The following is a 17,786-nucleotide window of genomic DNA, read 5'->3' on the forward strand; positions in this document are numbered from 1 at the left end:
ACCGGCCTGCACCCTGCCCTGCCCAAGCCTCAGGGTGCCCAGCTAGGAGGTGGCTGGGAGAGTGGGGGCCCCCCGAGGTGCCCCCTTTGACCAGACTTAGCAAGGCACGGGGTGCAGGGGCTGGACTCCCACCCCCAGAGTCCCCCAGAGCCCCCACATTCTCCCAGCTTCCTTTCCAGCTGAGCTTTGCCCTCCCCAGGTCTCTTTACCCCTTCTGGCACAGCAGAGAAACTGAGGCACGTGCCCGCACAGCCACAGAGCCTGCCAGGCCCCCTGTCCGAAGCCCCTGCCAGCCTGAGCTGGAGGGGCTACTGGGGCACCCTTGGGGGGTGGGGAGGGCTGCGGGCACCTCCCACCACCCCCACCGGATCCCCAACCACAGTGACATTGCTCAACCAGGAACCAGAGTGCATTCCTGGGCCAGGGCCAGCCCGGGAGGCAGAGGAAGCAGGGACAGAGAGGTCGGCGGGGTCAGGGTGGGACAACGCCCCCTCTCCCCTGCCTTCCTGGTCATGCAGAGGCCAGGGTGCAGGGACCGCTAGAGCGAAGGCCCAGGGAAGGAACAGGCATTGTGCTGGGCTGGCCAGAAGTACGGTCAGGGAGGCCCAGCCAGGAAGGGCCCTGGACATCCCTGTCCAGGAGATGAGGGGCAGGAAAGAGAGGGGAAGCCGTCTCCAGGCCCCAGGGGGGAGCTGAACCCCGTAACGGCTGGGGAACTGGGGTGCACCCTGTCCACGTGCTGGGGCCCAGGGAGTTCCAGGCCAGCCCCCACCTCTGCTGGAGCAAGGCCCACCCCTCAGGCCTCAGTCTTCTCCCCCTGCAAATTGGCCACAGCCTTTCCTCTGGGGCTAAAATGAGGAGAGACCTGCCCACCCCACCAGCTCAGCCTCCATCTTGTCCCCCCATACCCCAGGGACCCCAGAGATGTCACCCTCCAGGGCTCAAGGCTCAGACATGGGGGCACTCTGCAGACCAACACCCTGTTTCCCTGTGGGCACTTTGGAAGCATCAGGATTTTCTGCCTCATGAAGGAGAGCCCAAACCTGGGCTCTCCTAGCCCTGTGCCCCTGCCCTCAGGGGCCCCCACTGGTGCTCACTAGGCAAGGGGATGTCTTGCTGTCATGCTGGAACCCCCTCGCCCCTGCCCACCTCCCCAGGTCTTTCCCAGCACCTCACCTCGGGCGTTACGACTGTGTATAAAGGATGAGTTAGGAGGCCCTGAGGGAGGGCGGGAGGGGCTGGCCCCGGTGGGGGAGGCTGGGCGCTGCGTCTTGTGGTTCTCCCTCACCCAGAGCCACCCTCCCTGGGGCGCTGGTCCAAGCCCTGACCCTTGGGGATTTGGCAACCTCTTCCAGTTCACGGATCCCTGAGAACCGGGCCTCCTTCTGGAGTGGATCACAGCTTGGGTTTCACTCTGGGTTTCTGCTTGGAAAGCCCCCTGGGCCTGGCCCTGACCAACGTGTTTTGCTCCAGCCTCTTGCCCAATCCCACCCCCACCCAGACCTCAGCTTCACCTCAGTGTGTGCTGGTTATGGTGAGGCTGGACACCCACTGGGCTGAAGAGGTACCAGGGTTCCCAGCATCCGCGGAGGAAACGCCGGGGCCGTGAGTCCCCTGGTGGCTGACACTGGGAAGTGCTGCTGCCCAGCCCAGGGAAGAAGTGGCCTGGCTCTCGTCGTGGGGCTCAGGGTGAGGAAGAACAGTGCTTGGCATGGCCCACCCTGGGCCCCCACCCCAGCCCTGCACCCCCAGCTCCCGCCCCGTTCCAGTGAAAATGCTGAGGCTGGCTCCAGTGCCTGAGCTGTCCAGACCTCTGAATCCCTTCTCTCCATCCTTCCCTGCCAGGTGGCCCCACTTCACACAGGATGCTGAGGCCCAGGGAATTGGGAGCCGGCCGGCAAGACCGCCCAGAGCCTGGCACTGCAGCCCCCATTTATTGCACTGCTTTGCCGCTCACAGGGGAAGCATGTCCCCCAAAGTCCCACTCCCAGCGGACATCTCATCCCTGGGCAGCTGGTCCACCTTGCCTGCCTGAGTGCTCAGTAGCCCGCAGGCTCCCCGCCTTTCCTGGAGTCTGAGGCAGCCGCCCAGCCGCCAGCTGTGCGGACAATGGCCTGTACCACAGCAATGAAGGTAGAAGTGACCTCGGTGTGGTGGTGCCGGGTCTTCAGGGCTGCAGCCACTGCCTGGGGGTGGGAGGGAGAGGGAGGCCTCAACGGGGGCCCAAGACACCGTCTGAACCACACCTGTGTGGGCATGGGTTCCACAGACACAGGTGGTGCCATTTCTGGCTGAGTGGCCACGAAGAGCAAGTTGGGCGCAGCTGGGCCGGTTGGGTCTCATCGGAGCAGGTGGCTTGGCCCTCACAGCATGGGGTGCAAAGTGGCCCAGGCAGCGGGCATGAGGGTCATCTGCCCCAGGCAGAGGACAGCAGCCATCGTCCACTCCACAATGACTCAGGAGATCCAGGCCCTGTTCCAGGATTCCCAGGGGCCCCCAGTGTGACTCAGCACCATCCCCAAACCTGGTCAATGTCTTTCTCCAGCGTCGTGGTGTTGGGCAAAAGCTGGTTGTGCAGCCGGGGCTCCTCCACTGCCTGCTTCACATCGTAGCCGAACCACAGGCTGTGGATGATGGCCTGCAGATGAGGGGATGGGGTCAGTGTAGCCCACTGGGCAAGGGGCTGGGGCACAGGCAGGTGGCACATACCAGTGCAGTGGACGTGGTGATCTGCGTGCCCCCAGAGGCACCCACCACCATGCGGACCTGGCCGTCCTGACCCACGATGATCGCCGGGCACATGGACGAGAGCGGCTGTTTCCCTGCAGCCGGCCGGTGGGAGGGAGGGGACAGAGGAGCTGGTCAGCTGCCTGCTGGGACACCAGCCCCCTCCCCACCCAAGCCCTGTGCCCCACACCTGGCGTGATGAAGTTGGCCGGTGAGGGGGGCACCCCGAACTGGTTGATGATGTTGGGGGAGCTGAAGTCATCCATCTCATCATTGAACAGGATCCCATTGGCCCGTGACAGCACCTTGGAACCGAAGCTGCAGACCAGCTGGGTCAGAGAGCTGTGCCCGCCCCTGCCCCGTCCCACCAGCCCCACGTGCCCACCAAAGTGCCAACACGCTCCCTGGGGAGGTGGGGGCAAGCACTCTACCAATGTGGAGCCCCCCTTCGAGGACACGCAGGCAGCCCCGGCCCACCCGGCTGCCCAGCAGCCCTACTAGAGGTTGATGGTGCTGGTGGCCGACACGGCACTGCCATCCTCCGAGACCACGGACAGGTGGGCGGTGCCCCCGTCATCCGGCGTGTAGAACTCAGGCTCGTAGTAAGAGTCCGGGTGAGTGGTGTCATCGGAGATCTGGGCCCGGAGCTGGGCAGCGAAGAACTCGGAGCTCATGTTGCGGACCACCTGCCGAGACCCCAGAGCTGGCCTGAGGAGGTGAGGGAGGTGGGGAGGGGGACGGGCTTGTGCGAGCAGCTCTCAGGAAGCCCCCAACCATGGCTCTGACCACAACCCTCCTGCACCCAAAGTCTCACGTGGCCCGTCTGACCCCCTCTCCCCAGCCTCTGTCTCTGTTGCTGTCCAGCAACTCTGAATGTCTGTCCGTCCTCGGAGTCCCCACTCTCATTGCATCCAATCATTCATTCATTCAGGGAGCTTGTAACTTCATGCCCAGCACTGGGGGATCAGCAGGGAACAGACACGCAGGTCCCCACCCTCACAGCAGGGAAGACAAAGGCAGGCAGGGATGTGCTGGAAAGAACAATCCAGGTGAGGCGGGTGGAGTGTGATGCGGTGGGAGCAGAGTGGTCAGGGAGGGCTTCCCAGAGAAGGTAATATCTGAAAAAGCCACCTGAATGGTAATGCAAAGGCCCTGAGGCAGGCCTGTGAGTGACAGGCAGACACAGTGAATGGGGTTAGGGAGAGAGGAGGTTGAAGATGCCAGCAGGGGCTGATCCCATAGGTCCTTACAAGCCCTATAAGGACTTCAAAGCCACCGGTGCTTAGGGCAGAGGAGTGAGCAGCTGATGGGTGTTATCCCTCCGGCAGCTGTGTGGGGGTGAAACCCAACTGGGAGGCTATGATATCCACCAGGTGAGAGATGCTGGGGGCTCACCAGGTGGAAAAGAGGAACGGAGAAAGGCCCCAAATCTTCAGTCTATAGTGGCCGCTAACTGGGGAAGGTTGGGAGCCTGATTTGGGACAGGAGCTCGTCGGACCCTGAAGAATCTGTCTCAGGTGGGTGATGGGCCACACCTGATGTGTTGAGTTCATGGGCAAGGCAGGGCGCAGGAGGCTGAGCAGAGGAAATGCCTCCAGAAGGTTCCAGCAACACCCATGAATTAAGTGACTAATCCAAGGGGAAAACGTTCAGCCTGAATCTACTTCCAAGGAAACAGGGTTGAATCCAGGAATTGGGACATCCTAAAAGACAACTGCCCTGGGCCTTAAAATCAACAAAACAGCCCAGGGGGTCCATTGAGGCTAAGAGACGGCAGACGTGACAGCAACAGCAGGTGTGAGCTTGACGGGCTCGGGGCCTCAAGACACGGATGGGACCCTTGGGGAAAGGCCGACCAGGCATCTAACAAGGAAAAAACAGGGAGAGCAAGGGGGAGACGGATGGAGACGGGGAGAGAGGAAGGAAATGTGCCAAAACGTCCATAACCTTGCAAATTAAAAAGTCAAGGGAGGGAGGTGCTGGTGAACGTGGTGAGATGCTGCAGAGAGTGGACCGAAGGGGAAACGGAGGCTGGTCTCAGAACCTGGCAGCGCAGGTGTGGAGGGAGGAAGGGCGGGCACGAGGAGAGAGGGCTCCAGGTGGCGGCCAAGGTTGCCCCAAGGGGGAGCAGAGGGACGGGGCAGCAGCTGGAGGGTTCTGGACCCACAACCGTACACCTCTTTCGGGAATGACCCATCAGAAAGGATAGACTGGGAACCCAGGAGGGAGAGCAGCAACGTAGGAAGGGCGTGCAGAGTCAGAGAGTGGATGAGCAGAAGGCCAGTCTCAGCCGGGAGGGAGGGCAAAGAGGGGCATGATGCAGTGGCTTCCACCACCTCAGGGATGCCAGGTGCTGAGGTGGGGAGCAGTGAGTACAAAATCATCCCCGGGAAAGAGAAGAGGGGCTGCTGAGCAGCTGCGGGAGGTCACAGGTCAGTGTGAGGGGGTCTGCGGGTCTACCTTGCAGGGAGGGGGGGACCCAAGTAGGTAATGAGGGATGTGATCGGGGTGGAGGTGGAGGTCCAGCCTGGAGCCGGGGCACCTGGCGAGTGGGTGGGTCGGGCAGTGCAGGGCCTGGGTGGGGATCTGGGAAGTTAGCTCCTGGGTGTGACCAGGGAGCATGTGGCCGGGGCCTCTGCCCACCTGGAACACTGGTCCCCTCCCCTGAATCCACCCTCCTCCACCCCGAGGGCTGTGATGCCCCTGTGCATTCCTCACCTCGGCACTGACCACTCCAGAGCCTTCCAGGCCAAGGACACAGCACATGCAAAGGCCCCGAGGTTGGAGTGTGGCAGAGGAGGGCACTATCACTCACTGACAAGTCTGTCTCTCCCACCCTGTGAGCTCCGTGGGGCAGAGGCCAGGACTCAGGGTCAACAGTCCATCCCAGCACACAGTAGGCCCGAGGGCAAGTCAGTGGCAGAAATAGATGAATAAAGCCTGAGTGAGGCTGGGGTGGCCAGGGGAACCCTCCTGGCATCTCCATGGTAGGCCCCCCACCCATCGAAGGCCAGCCCCTGCCCCTTACCTCAGTCACATTGACAAACTTGGGGTCCCCAAGCAGGGTCCTCTTGGCGTAGGCAAACCGGAAGGCCTCCACTATGCGGTGGTAGGTCAGGCCCTTCTGCTCGGGCGTCTCCACGCTCGCCCGGGAGAAGTTGTACCCTGGTTGGGCAGAGCCGGGCAGGTTGGTGGTCCTGGTGGCCCCGGGACATCCCAGCTCGGCCAGGACAGCTGAGTGCCCTGGAGGGGGGGGTGGTCCACGCCTCCCTGACCCGCTTGGTTCACCTTGAGAAGGGTGACGTTTAATAACCAACAGCAGTGGCTGCTTGGGAGGCGGGGAAGGATGGAAGGAAGCAAGGGTCCCCCAGGTCTGGGCCTCGCATGTCAGCCACAGGGCTACCCAGTCCACGGGGTCACAGATGACCACTCAGATTTACCAGACGTGCCCTCTGGACCAGGCCGCCCAGCGTGAACTCTGGCACTGAGAGCCACCCTGTGACCCCGAGACCTCGCACGGCTGTGCCCACACCCAGGACGCTGCTCTGCAGGGCCACGGAGGGCAGCTGACCTTTGAGGATGTTGAGGATGAGGGCCAGCACTGGCCCGCTGAGCGGGGCACTGGGCACATAGAGCTGGCTGTCCCCGAGGCTGATGCTGAGTGGGTGCTCAATCAGCCCTGCGCGGTAGTTGTTCAGGTCCTCGGCCGTCACGATGCCCCCTGCATGGGGTGACACGGAGATGGGGCACACTTCTGGGGGGCCATCAAGCGGGGAGCCCTGTCTAATCCCAGACCTCCCTGATGGTGCCACCTCCCCCTGGCCAGGTCCAGGCCAGCGCCCTCCACCTGCTGCCCCACTGGCCTCTCGGTCTGTCGTCTGTCCTCTTGGCGGCCAGAGGATCTTCTCTAAGTGGGAAATATCTGCTCCCATCCCCCACTTCCCCTACCTCCGCCCCCCAGTCCCCTCCTCCTATGACTAATGGGTGGGTGGAGGGAAGCTCTTAATTCTCTAGGGAAATGGCTCCAGACATACAAAGTATTTACAGGCTAATTTCTGACGTCAGTGGTAAAGGTCAACATGCTAATCACCCTCCTCCCTGACACACTAGCAAAACTAACATGAAGAGGCCATGGCTCAGTGAGGGAGAGGCAGCATGGGGCTCCTGAACCTATGAGAACCTGCCCACAAGTTCCCAACCGCAGGGCCTGCATGCAGCCCCTCCCATGCCTCGCTCACCAAGCCCACCCTCATCCCCTGTGATCCTCCTGGAGAATTAAAAGCCCTCTCTCCAGGCCTCAAACTGTTCTCTCTGCTTACAAAGTCCAACCTCACCTGTGGCTCAGGCACCACCTCCTCCAGGAAGTCCTCCAGGGTCTGTACTTTAGCGCTTCCCCAACCCTGGCTCCTGCCTACACCTGCATTCCCCCCACCAGGGTTTTCTCTCCTGGACTGCAGGGTTTCTCTCAGCTTTGACTTAACCAGGAGCTGTGGATCCGTGTGGCCTGTCATTAACTGCAGACGCATCTGTGACCCTCCCCTGCCAGATACTCCCTGAGGGCCCAGTGTCCAGGCCAGGTAGGACCCAAGGACCCCAGGCTCAGTGTTCCCGCTGTGGAGTTCCTGGCCCCAGGCCCCTGAGGTCGCCCGCTCACCGGCCTCCTGGATGTCCTTGACAATCTGGGCCGTGAGGCTCCCGTTGTAGAAAGCCTGAGCGCCCTCCAAGGCCAGCGTCTCGTAGGTGTCGGCCAGCCGAGGCATGGTCACTCGGTCCCCCTCCCGCAGCACCTTCCCATCCCGGCAGAACACCTCGCTGGGGCAGAGGGGGCTCCCATGAGGCAGGCAGGTGGGGCGGACTCAGCCACCCCCCTCACACACACACACACACACAAGAGAACAAAGGATGGGGTGCCCCTGTCCACAGAATCCAGCCCAGGTGGGGCCGGGACCCCACCCACAGGCTCAGAACGGGCAGGGATTTGGTCCCCCGTTCAGCGCAGGTTCCTGAAAGTGCCACCCACTCATGCCCACCAGTAGGGACCGTAGACGTACCACAGCTCAGGGTGCCGCTGGATGGCAGCCTGGCTTTTCTGCAGGGCTGCCGCCAAGCTCTTCCCCACAGGGAAGCCCTGGCGGGCCAGCTGGATGCTGGGCTGGAAGAGGCGAGCCCAGGGCAGCCGCCCGTGCCGCTGGTGTGCCAGCTCATAGCCGCGGATCTCGCCTGGAACCGCCACCGACAGCCCACCTGCGAAGGAGAGGGACACAGCTAGTGGCTCCACAAGGGGGATGTTCCAGGCACATCCCCAGGTGGGGCCAGTGAGGCTCAGGAAGGACATAGATTTTTTAGGTCACGTCGGGACTCAGCAGGCATGAGTGTGGCTCAGCTCGGCTGTCTGATGAGGGCACAGGAGGGAGGGGCGGTAGCACGTGTGCTGGGTCCCGCTGTCCCAGGCCTGGATGCCTGTCTCCGCACGTGCCACCGTGTCTGAAATCCTGTGCCAGGCCCATGGTTGCACAGCGAGAGTATAAGGAAGCCAGACCTCACCATCTCTCAGTTTGAGCCTCCTAGGCCATGAGGCTCCTCATCCCATAAGACTCAAGTGTTCCTCCAAAACCCGCCAAAGCCCCCAGCACAAGCCCAGGCCACTCTCAAGGCTGGGCTGGTCCCAAAGCAAGGGCATCTCTTCCTCTCTTCCATTGTCCCAACTGGGACCTGAGCCCGAACCCCTGCCCTGTCCCCTCTCTGGGTCTCGGTTTCCCTATCTGACCATAAAGAGTTTTGTTTCCCAGCACTGTCCTTTGAGGAGCCATGATTCCCCTGGAAACAGAGCCCTGGACCCTGGTTGCCCACTAGGCCTCACTGCCCCCGCCATGCCCTAAAGCCAGCACTGACCCAGAAAGTTTCAGCCACAGCCTTGGCTCCCAGGCACCCTCCTGCTTTCACCCCTGAGATGCAGGGTAGGGGGCCACTCCCAGGCTTGGCGGCTGCAGCTCTCTAGCTGCCTCTCCCACCCTGAAGTGGGGCATGAGGTTCCAAGAGCCGGGTTGTTACGACATTGGCACATCCCAGAAGGTTTGACACCCAGCACACAATTCCTCCCCCTTACATAAGTGCTGCCCTGACCTTGGTCAATCAGGCTCTCATGCCACACTCTCACCAAGGTCACCAGTGACACCCACGCTGCCAGCACAGGGTTTCTTTCTCATCTTACCTGGCCCATCACTCTCTCTTCCTGCGTCACTTCTGCATCTCCCTGCCCTCTCCTCTGTCTGCACCAACTCTTGGTGTCCTCCTCCATGTCAGGCTGCAGGGTCCATTACATGCTGACAACTCCCAAACTGACTCTTTGGCCTGCTCCCCTCATGGCCAGATCTGAGGATGCACCTGCCCACTTGAAAAAGGCTTCTCAAACTTAACACCTTGCCGGTCTCTGTAAGGGCCACCCTGTCCTTCCAGGTGCAGACCTGAGACCCCAACTCACCCGAGACTCCTGGGTGAGCATCACACCCAACCCATCAGCAAATCTGCAGCTCCGCCCTCCAAGTGTGCTCGGCCCAGCCACCAGCCGCCAACTTCATCTCTCCCTGGTTATCACCGTGACATCCTGATGGGCCACCTGATGGGCAGGTAACTTGCTCCCCCTCTTTCACAGCAGCCTGGGTCCCATCAGAAAGCGGCCAGATCCACCCAGGTTCCCCCTCCAACTCAGGGAACACCTTTACCTCACTCAGACATGATGACCCACGAGGTCCAACATGACCTGGGCTGTTCTACCTGACCCTGTGTCCTCCTCTTTCTCCCCAGACACCCCCACGGCTGCCCCCAGCCCCAGCCTCTGGGTCTTTGCTCACATGCCCTGACCAGGGTACCTGATGAACCCACAAGCCCTCCAACCCTTCCCACCTCTGCTTCCCAGGCAGTGCTGTGGCACATGGCACACCCATGTGTGCTATCTCTCCCTGCTCCACCTGGAATGTGCATTTCACCTGTTACCTTTGTTTCTACTGGCTTAGGGAACAGCCCCTGATGCTGTAGGAGGTGCCCAACAAGCCCTAGTTAAATATGTGAATTCCAAGCATCCAAAGGTGCTAAGTCTGTAAGATTCCCACACTCTGAATGATTTCATTTCTACACTGAGTTTCCCAATGGGTAAAAATTCAAAGACTGTGTTGGAGGGGATTCCAAAACGGCTGCTCTCAGCACCCTACCCAGGGTTCCACCTGCAGGAGGGGTCCTGCAGAGCCTCCAGGAGGGGTTCAGACCCACTATGGCCTTTAATCCCCACCCCTCCTTCCCTCCAACCTCATCCTGCAATCCACTGGGGGTCCTTGCAGGGGCGCCCCCTGGTGGCCATTGATTTCCCTTGGCTGCCTGGGGAGTTGCAGGGATTTCCTTCTTGGCTTAAGGACAGGTTAGAAAAAAGAGACTCCTTCCCATATTCTAGAGAGCTATCCCCACAGATGAACAAATGAACGAACGAATGAATGACTTGGATGCCCTTTAAAAACCCAGGGTTTAGATAGCCTGGGTTCAATCCCAGCTTTACCACCATCCAGCTGTGTGACCTTAATCAGTTTACATGACCTCTCTGGGCCTCAGCATCCCCACCTGTAAAATGGGAATCAACACCAAGCTCCCCCTGCCAAGCGTACAGGGAGGATTCAAGGGGCTCATTGGTGAAAAGGGCTGAGCAGAGTGCTGTCCCCAGGACCCCCGGCACATGCAAGCTGTTGTAATAGTAATCACTCTCTCCGTGTTCTAGCTCCGGGTGGCCCTGGAGGGGCCTGAGCAGAAATAACAGAAGCTCTCTTTACCCTCTGTGATGATGGGCTTGACCAATCATTATGGAGGGTTTTGTGGGGCCAGGAAGGGATGGGATGGGACTGCCAGAGCCACTCCCAGCCCCAGATGGGGTGGGGGGGAATATGGAGGGTGGGGGTGTGCTCATGCCTTCCAGCAGCTCATCCTGGCCCTGCACCCACACCGAGCCTGCACTCACCTTCCTCTGACTGCTCTGAGCTGTTGAACATGCCGGCAGAGGCCAGCTGAGGGGCCACCTCTCGGGCGTTGATGACCTCAGCCTTTCCTGGAAGGAGAAGCATGTGGGCAGTCCAGACCAACACCAGCCCCTCACTTCTGTGAACCTAGGAGTTGCCCAGCTCTGCCTGCCCAGCCCAAGTGCAGCCTGAGGCAGGCAGCCCCGCCATTCACCTCCCACCCTGCCAGCCACTCACGTGTGGTACTGTTGTAGATGGTGAGAAACAGGCCACCCCCGATGCCCATGCTGTGTGCGTTCATGAGCCCCACGCACAGCAGGGCCGCAATGGCAGCATCCACCGCTGAGCCGCCGTCCAGCAATGCATCCCTGCCAGTGGCACATGCCGGGAGTGAGAGCCGGCGGGCTCTCTACCCTCCGAGATGCGCACCCCGCCGCACACCTCCCCACCGCCTGGCCACCCTGCCCAAAGGAGGATGGAGAGGAGCCCATAGTTTTTTATTTTTTAATGTAAAAAATTGTTGTATTCTAAAACCAATGGGCTTAAATGTTCCTCTTTTTCAAGCAAACAGATGTACGTGACTTTTATAATTGGAAAAAAAGGGGAAATTGTTACTTTTTATTAATAACATCTTTTTTCTGTTTAAGTTTTTAAGTGAGAATTGATCTTTGTACATGTGAGCTAGGGGTCTAAAAATGAAACAGCAGAGTTTATCTGAAGAGACAGACACCCTTGAACTGAGAAAAGGGCTCAGCTGGACACTGGGAGACCCACACCCTGCTCTCGGGGCAAGTGTCCCCTTCTCCCCTGACCAGAAGCTGCTGAGAAGGTCCAAGGACAGGATAGGCAGCTCCACGCACACCGAACACCCCTCATCCAGGCAGCCCGTTTACCAGTGGGGAAACCGAGTCCCAGAGAGGCGAGGGTCTTGCCCAGGTCCACTTACGGTGGCTGTCTTCCAGGGCCTGTGCCCCCACACCCTGCCCCACTCACCTCCCGATCTCTGAACAGCGCTTGGCATCCGCGGCCACGGCAGCTCTGGGGTACACGTGGCTGTGGGGCTTGAAGGTCTCAGGCAGCCAGACGCAGAGGCCAATGATAAGGAGCATTAGGACCACGGCCACCAGGGCCAGCAGCATGGACTGCTTCTTCATGGCTTGGCGGGCATGGGGGATGGGAGGGTAGAAGGTCAGGGGGACCACTGCTGACCTGGCCTTGGGCACATCCTCGTCCCGCAGGGCACAGCACAAAGTCGAGTCTCAGAAATATGTCCTCATGTCTCCTTCCGGCCCGCAGAATGCATGGGCCACCCAGCCCCCAGATTTTTGCTCAGGCCACTCCCTCTGCCAGAAGCTCCTGGTCCTACCTCTGCCCCCGCAAATCCTCCTGCTTATCCTCGGGGCCCCCTCCCGGTAAGGACCCCATCTCCAGCAGGGAGCCCCCCGGATTTCACTTCCGGAGAGGAGCCCCTGATCCTGCAGGACCTTGTCTGTCTCCTCACAGTGGAAGAGCCCTCCACCACCAAGCAGGTCACTCCGGGAGGCACAGGCCTGGCCTGATTCCTTCCCAGCACTGTCCTTGGGTCCCCAGAGTGACCTGCCACAGAGCGTGGGGTTCAGCTTTTGTTGTGCCCTCAAAGGGGGCACCCACAGTCTCCTGAAATCATCAGATGAGCCACCGCGGGACCAGAGCCTACCTTCCTTGGCGGGTGGGAGCCCTGAGCCTCCCGGGGAGGTGGCCACAAAAGATGGTTTTGGCTGAACAGGCCGGAGAAATAACTGGGGTCTCCTTCACGCTCTGCAGGAGACTGTGGCCACAGAATCTGCTCCAGGGAGACTCCCGGACCATGCAGTCTGCTCGTTCTCCTGAAAATGGAGCAGGTGTCTCTGAAGCGGGCTGGGCCCGGCCCTCCGGGGAGCAATGTGAGGTGTCTCTGCCTCTGATGAACTCTGTCAGCCACTCCCATGTTGGTGAATATTCCGTCCCCACAGTGCATTTCTCCCCTGCGCAGCAAGGGGGTTACACAGAGCAGGGCAGGGAGCTGTCACGTGACCAAGGGGTGCGGGCCAGTGTGTCAGCCAAGGGGATGGAGCGCGGGCTCTGGGGCCAGCCTGCCCCGTCTCACCTGCGTGGGACCTTGGGTAAGTCACTGACCATCTGACCATCTGTCCAGTGGAATGACAGAAGGGCCTGCTGGGAGTATTGTGAAGATGAAGTGGGTTGGAAAGCGTGAAGTGTTAGGTAAGTGTTGGCTATGTTGGGGGTGCCTGGAGGCCTGCATATGGCAGAGGGGAGACGGTCAGCCTCCACTCGCCATTTATTTCCCTGTTGACTTCCTGCCAGGCTGTGAGGGAGGGATGGAAGTAACCCTTGGGGTCCCCGTGGCAATGGCAGCAGGAGAGGGGTGTGACCCCAACGGGGGAGGAGAGGTGTGGTGACAGAGGCAGGGTGCCCCCTCTCCCGGACTCAGTTCCCTCCAAAGGGCGATGTCTGCTGGAGAGCCCAGGGCTGGAAGCCCTCTGGCTACCCTGTCCCTATTCACAGGGTCTCCTAGAGCTGGTCTAGGAATGGAGTCCCACCCAATGTGGGGGCATCCAGACCCCAGCACAGAAGGGCTTTCTCCTCCCCAGGCTCAGGGGGTGGTCACACAGCAGACGACCACCCCACACCCCCAGCAGGGTCCAAGCCAGCTCTCCTCTCTGTCTTGACCACCTTGACCGAATCTAGGCACCACCATTTCTCGCTGGACACCCTCCCATCCCCCACCAGCATTGCCTGCTCTTCAGTCCTTGGAAAAGCAGTTAGAAGGCAAGGCTCTCTCCAAGGAGCCAGTCAGGTCCTGCCGCCACCGCTGCCCTGAGGACAGTCCATGCCCTCTGCCAGGCCTGACAGCTCTCAGGGCGTACCCCGGGCCCTGGCAGGGGGCCAGGTCAGGGTTAAGGGTTCCTGATGGAGGCAGCTGTGCTGGGAGGTCTGCGGAACCTCGGGACTTCGGGAGCTGGGCCGGCAACCTGAGGCATCTGTTCCAGACCTAGAACTTTCCCATCATATGCGGCGGGGTGGGCGGGGCAGGACAGGGGCCTGTGCCCCCCTCCCCAGCACAGGCACAGCCCCACCCATCAAGGAGGCCCCCCAGTCCTGTCCACTGGGTCAGGCCACTCTGGGCAGCTTGGGGGCATGGCCTCATTTCTCCTGGGCTTGAGACCCCACCCCCACAACTCTGGGTCCTCCTCTCCACCCTCAGGCCCCTAGACGAGCCAGCCAAGACCTCCTGAGGCCCACGCTCCGGCCCCCCTCAACCATCTGCCTGTGCATCCTTCCACCCAAGGGCCCAAGTGGGCTCCCCAAAGGGCAGGGGGTACCCTGCGAGGCTCAGTCTACCAGGGAGTGGGTGGAGGGGTGGGCCGCACTGACCCGTCCCCTTCTCCCTGGGCAGGGCAGCAGGGAGGCCTGACTCAGCCCCCCATAGGCAGCCATCCCAGCCCTGCGGAAGACACCCTGCTGGGTGACTGTGCTTCCGTTTCCCATCCCCCACACACGTTTTTCTCAGCCTCACTAAAACAACGTCCAAGCCCAGAGGACTGGCTCTCACCCAAATCAGTGTCAGGAAGGGAAACTGAGGCCAGAGAGCGGGTGCTTGACCTCCAATAGCGACCCTGCTCCTCCTGACCCCGGTGGGCTTACCTGAGGCCTGGGGGTAGCGGGGGCCCAGGACAGCCCCTGTTCCTCAGAAGACAGCTCTGGGCTGGGACACTGGCTGGGGAGGAAGAGGCAGATTTGTCTGCCTGGGAAAGTCTTGGCCACAGTGTAGGCCAGGCACCCCCACTCCCAGGAGCCGCCCAGAGCCACGCCTGCGGCCCGGGCAGAGCTCCTCAGGGGGCCTCAGAGCTGGGCTGGGATCTGGGGTGGGGGTGGGCTCCTCCCAGGAGGAGCAGAGGCAGGAAAGGAGCAGGAGGGGCCGGAGGAACTCACGTGCTCACCTAGTCCAGGGGGTGGGGGATGGGGGTGGGAGGCGTGGGGGGGAGAGGGGGAGAGGCCTGCCAGGGGGCACCTAGAATCCCTGTGTACGTCAGAGTAGGTGGAGAGCGGCGGTCCTCAAAGAGAGGTCTGGCCTGGCAGGGAGGATGGCCGGAGGCTGCTGTCATGTCATGGCAACAAGGAGGCACAGAGACTCGGCCTATTGCCAGGTGACTAAAGTTCACGCAGCCCTGGGAGGGCCCTGGAGGTGGGAGGTGCTGTCAGCAGTGACCCTTGGGGTCCCCTGGATGGTGGCAGCAGGCAAGGGGTGTGGCCCCAATGGGGAAGGCGAGGTGTGGCGACAGAGGCCAGGCATTCCTCCTCCTGGACTCAGGCCCCTCCAAAGGGTGGGTGTCCCCCACAGGCTTGCCCTGTCCTTGTTCAGAGTATCTGAACTCCAGGGCCAGACATGGTGTCCCAGAGATGGTTCCTGAGGCCGTGGAGCAGGGGTGTCACCAGCACCAGAGCAGAACCCAGACCTGAGCGGCTCACCACACCCCACAGCTGGACGGCAAGGGTACCTCCCTGGAGCACGGCCCAGGGCTTCAAGTCCGGAAGGTTCCACCACCTATCCGGGAACATTAGTGCCCCAGGCTCAAGGAACCACCTAAACAGCCTGGAAAGGCAGGGCCCAGAGACAGCCAGAGCGGGTCCAAGGTCACACAGCCCACCAGTGCACACCTGGCTACCCCATACCTGCCCCAAGTTGCTGCATGTCCCTGACCAGCCCACCAAGGAGTCCAGAGTCAGGAGCAGCTGCAGACCCGCCCCAGGGAACTTGGACACTACCCCATCCCCCTTTGGCCCTCGTCAGCCAAGGAGAAGGATCAGCCACTTCCTGAGTCATGCCTCCCTCCCCCGCTCCCCAGCTCGCTGTGCCGAAGCTGCCCAGGAGCCCCCACAGCCCCCATCTGTGACATCTAATCCTCAATAACCCCGCAAGGCTGCACCATTTGATAGGTAGAAGGAGACGTAGAGGCTGACCAGACATTGCTGCCTGCTCTGGGTCACACAGCCAGAACAGGCCTGGTCCTGTCACTCAACTGCCCTTGGGCGGGCTTGGCATGGAACCCACCCAATGCACTACCATGAAATCCTCAACCAGCATGACCCTGGGATGGGGGTGCCATGACAGCTCTTTCCCTAGACACTATCCCCTCCCCTGCAGACCAGGGTAACTAAGAAGATGGACAAGGCAGGATCCAGGGACCAAGGCCCAAGACTTGTCCCCGAGGACTGGACATCAGCCAGGAACATCAGGGTATTTGGTCCTGCCTGAATGGCTGCATTGCAGCTCAGTCGGCTGGGAGGGGTCTACAGTGGAGAGCCACAGGGCTCTGTCTCTAGCTTGCCTGAGGCTGCTCAATGGTTTTCTCCCTGCCTGGGATGGCATGAGACATGGCAGAAGTGACAGGAAGGTAAGAAGAAGGTCTGAGTGGGCAGAGGATGACCCAGACCCCACAGGTGACCTCAACAGGAAAACCCTGGGCTGAGGCAAGTTGGAGGAAGCCCAGCAGCAGCTGCAGGTTCTACGGAGGGGAGACAAAAGCGAAGGTGTCTCAAAGGCCATGTCAACTGAGGCATGACGTACAGAACAAAGAAAGCCCTTTCTCACATATCAAGTGTGTCACATTCTGTCCCAGTCAGCCCCCCACACCCACATGCAGAGAGGGGACCTGGGGGCAGTGGGTCTGGGCTGGAGGTCTCCTCCAGACCCCACGGCTCCTGTCCTAGGCACAAAAGGTGGTGAGTTCTCTGCCCCCAGGAATATGCAAGCCTCACCCAGCCAGAGATACTGACCCTGCCATCAGCACCACCCCCTCCCAATACACACACATACACACACCCATGCTGAATCTAGGCTGAGTGAGCATGTTCCAGGACGCAGCAGAGAAGAGAGCATGAAGAAGAGTGAGACAGAGCAGACAGCGTGGGGTCTCTCTGTTAATCCTCCAACCCCAGAGTCACAGGGGCGAAACTGGGCACAGCCCCAAACCCATTCACAGGCCGGAAGCCGAGGCTTAGGTAGAAGCGACTCGGCCCTGGAGGCACATGGATGGACAGGTAGGCACCCCTTCACCTTCCTTATCACCAATGCCCACAGTGAGGAGTGATGTCCCCTAGGTATGAGAACACAGCTCTGGGCAGGAAGCTTACCATGACCCAGACCGGATTTGGGATCTGTCTCCCTTGCTGCCCACCCTGGTGGAATAGGGTTGAGAATTAGAAAAAGGCTCCTTCCCCAAGACCTGATAACCACTACCTGCCAGAAACCTGTCGAAATAGCTATACATGCCTGCAATAACCACAAGGGGGCGGGCGCCCCCTGGAGTTGTGCAATCACCCATTGTACTTGTACCGGCCATGCCCCACCCCCACCATGAGAGCAAACCAGAGCCCGAGAGGAGCAGATGTGGCCCGAGGACACAGCGCCTCAGCCCCCATCACCACTCGCCTCCACTCCAGACCCGCCACCTCAGTGACCCCACCACCACCCCAGGCTGCCCCATCCTTCTGGGCCTCAGTTTCTCCACACTGCCCTCCTCCCTCTCAATCCAAGAAGCCCACTTCCCCACACTCCTCCACCCACCCCACAACTGTAGCAGAGTCAGCCAGAAAGCCTTGTCAGGCAACCTCAAAACCACTTACTGGAAAAGAAACAGAGGCTCCCAGCCCAGACCCAGTCAGACCAAGGGCCTAAGGCTCTGCCCATCCGTGCGACCCCTCTGCAGGATCCGTCCACACAAGCCCCACCCCCATCACCCTGAAGGGCAGCTCACTCCCATGACGCAGGTGTATAAACTGAGGCCCAGAGAGGACGGGGGACTCCTCCAGAGCACAGCCAGGACATAACAGAGCTGGGGCTGGAACCCAGTCCTCCAGATGCCCCCGAGAGGCCCCAAGCCTGAGCTCCCCACTCCTACGATGTCCAGCAGCTCAGAGATGGTGAGCTGAGCTTCAGGGTCACATAGCACTGGGGTACAGCCAGACGCCCATCCTGCCCCAGCTCACCTGGCTGCAAGGCTGGTCCTCCTTCTGTACTCC

The 17,786-nt window shown here is 60.8% G+C and overlaps 1 protein-coding gene across 1 annotated transcript; it reads right to left on the reverse strand.

Annotated features, from left to right (window-relative positions):
* Positions 1-1,874: 1,874 nt before the first annotated feature.
* GGT1 (gamma-glutamyltransferase 1) lies at positions 1,875-17,786 on the reverse strand. Its single transcript, XM_061169805.1, has 15 exons — positions 17,754-17,786; positions 14,409-14,481; positions 12,421-12,589; positions 11,718-11,880; positions 10,962-11,092; positions 10,727-10,813; positions 7,779-7,971; positions 7,382-7,539; positions 6,299-6,448; positions 5,756-5,892; positions 3,226-3,413; positions 2,918-3,045; positions 2,710-2,822; positions 2,525-2,638; positions 1,875-2,186 (listed from the first exon to the last, which is right to left on the reverse strand). Exons 4-15 carry the CDS (start codon positions 11,876-11,878, stop codon positions 2,040-2,042), a joined length of 1,707 nt encoding a protein of 568 aa, XP_061025788.1. The 5' UTR covers positions 11,879-11,880; positions 12,421-12,589; positions 14,409-14,481; positions 17,754-17,786; the 3' UTR covers positions 1,875-2,039.

This window comes from Eubalaena glacialis, chromosome 15 (genome assembly GCF_028564815.1).
Source record: "Eubalaena glacialis isolate mEubGla1 chromosome 15, mEubGla1.1.hap2.+ XY, whole genome shotgun sequence".
Lineage (NCBI taxonomy): Eukaryota > Metazoa > Chordata > Mammalia > Artiodactyla > Balaenidae > Eubalaena > Eubalaena glacialis.

Bases quoted from the DNA above. Each gene is read 5' to 3' on its own strand.
- GGT1 (XM_061169805.1), bottom strand. From the start codon at position 11,878: ATGAAGAAGCAGTCCATGCTGCTGGCCCTGGTGGCCGTGGTCCTAATG. The intron at 7,540-7,778 runs GTACGTCTACGG...CCTCTGCCCCAG, and splicing joins CAGCGGCACCCTGAGCTGTG to CGAGGTGTTCTGCCGGGATG. The intron at 5,893-6,298 runs GTCAGCTGCCCT...CTGCCCAACCAG, and splicing joins CATCCTCAACATCCTCAAAG to GGTACAACTTCTCCCGGGCG.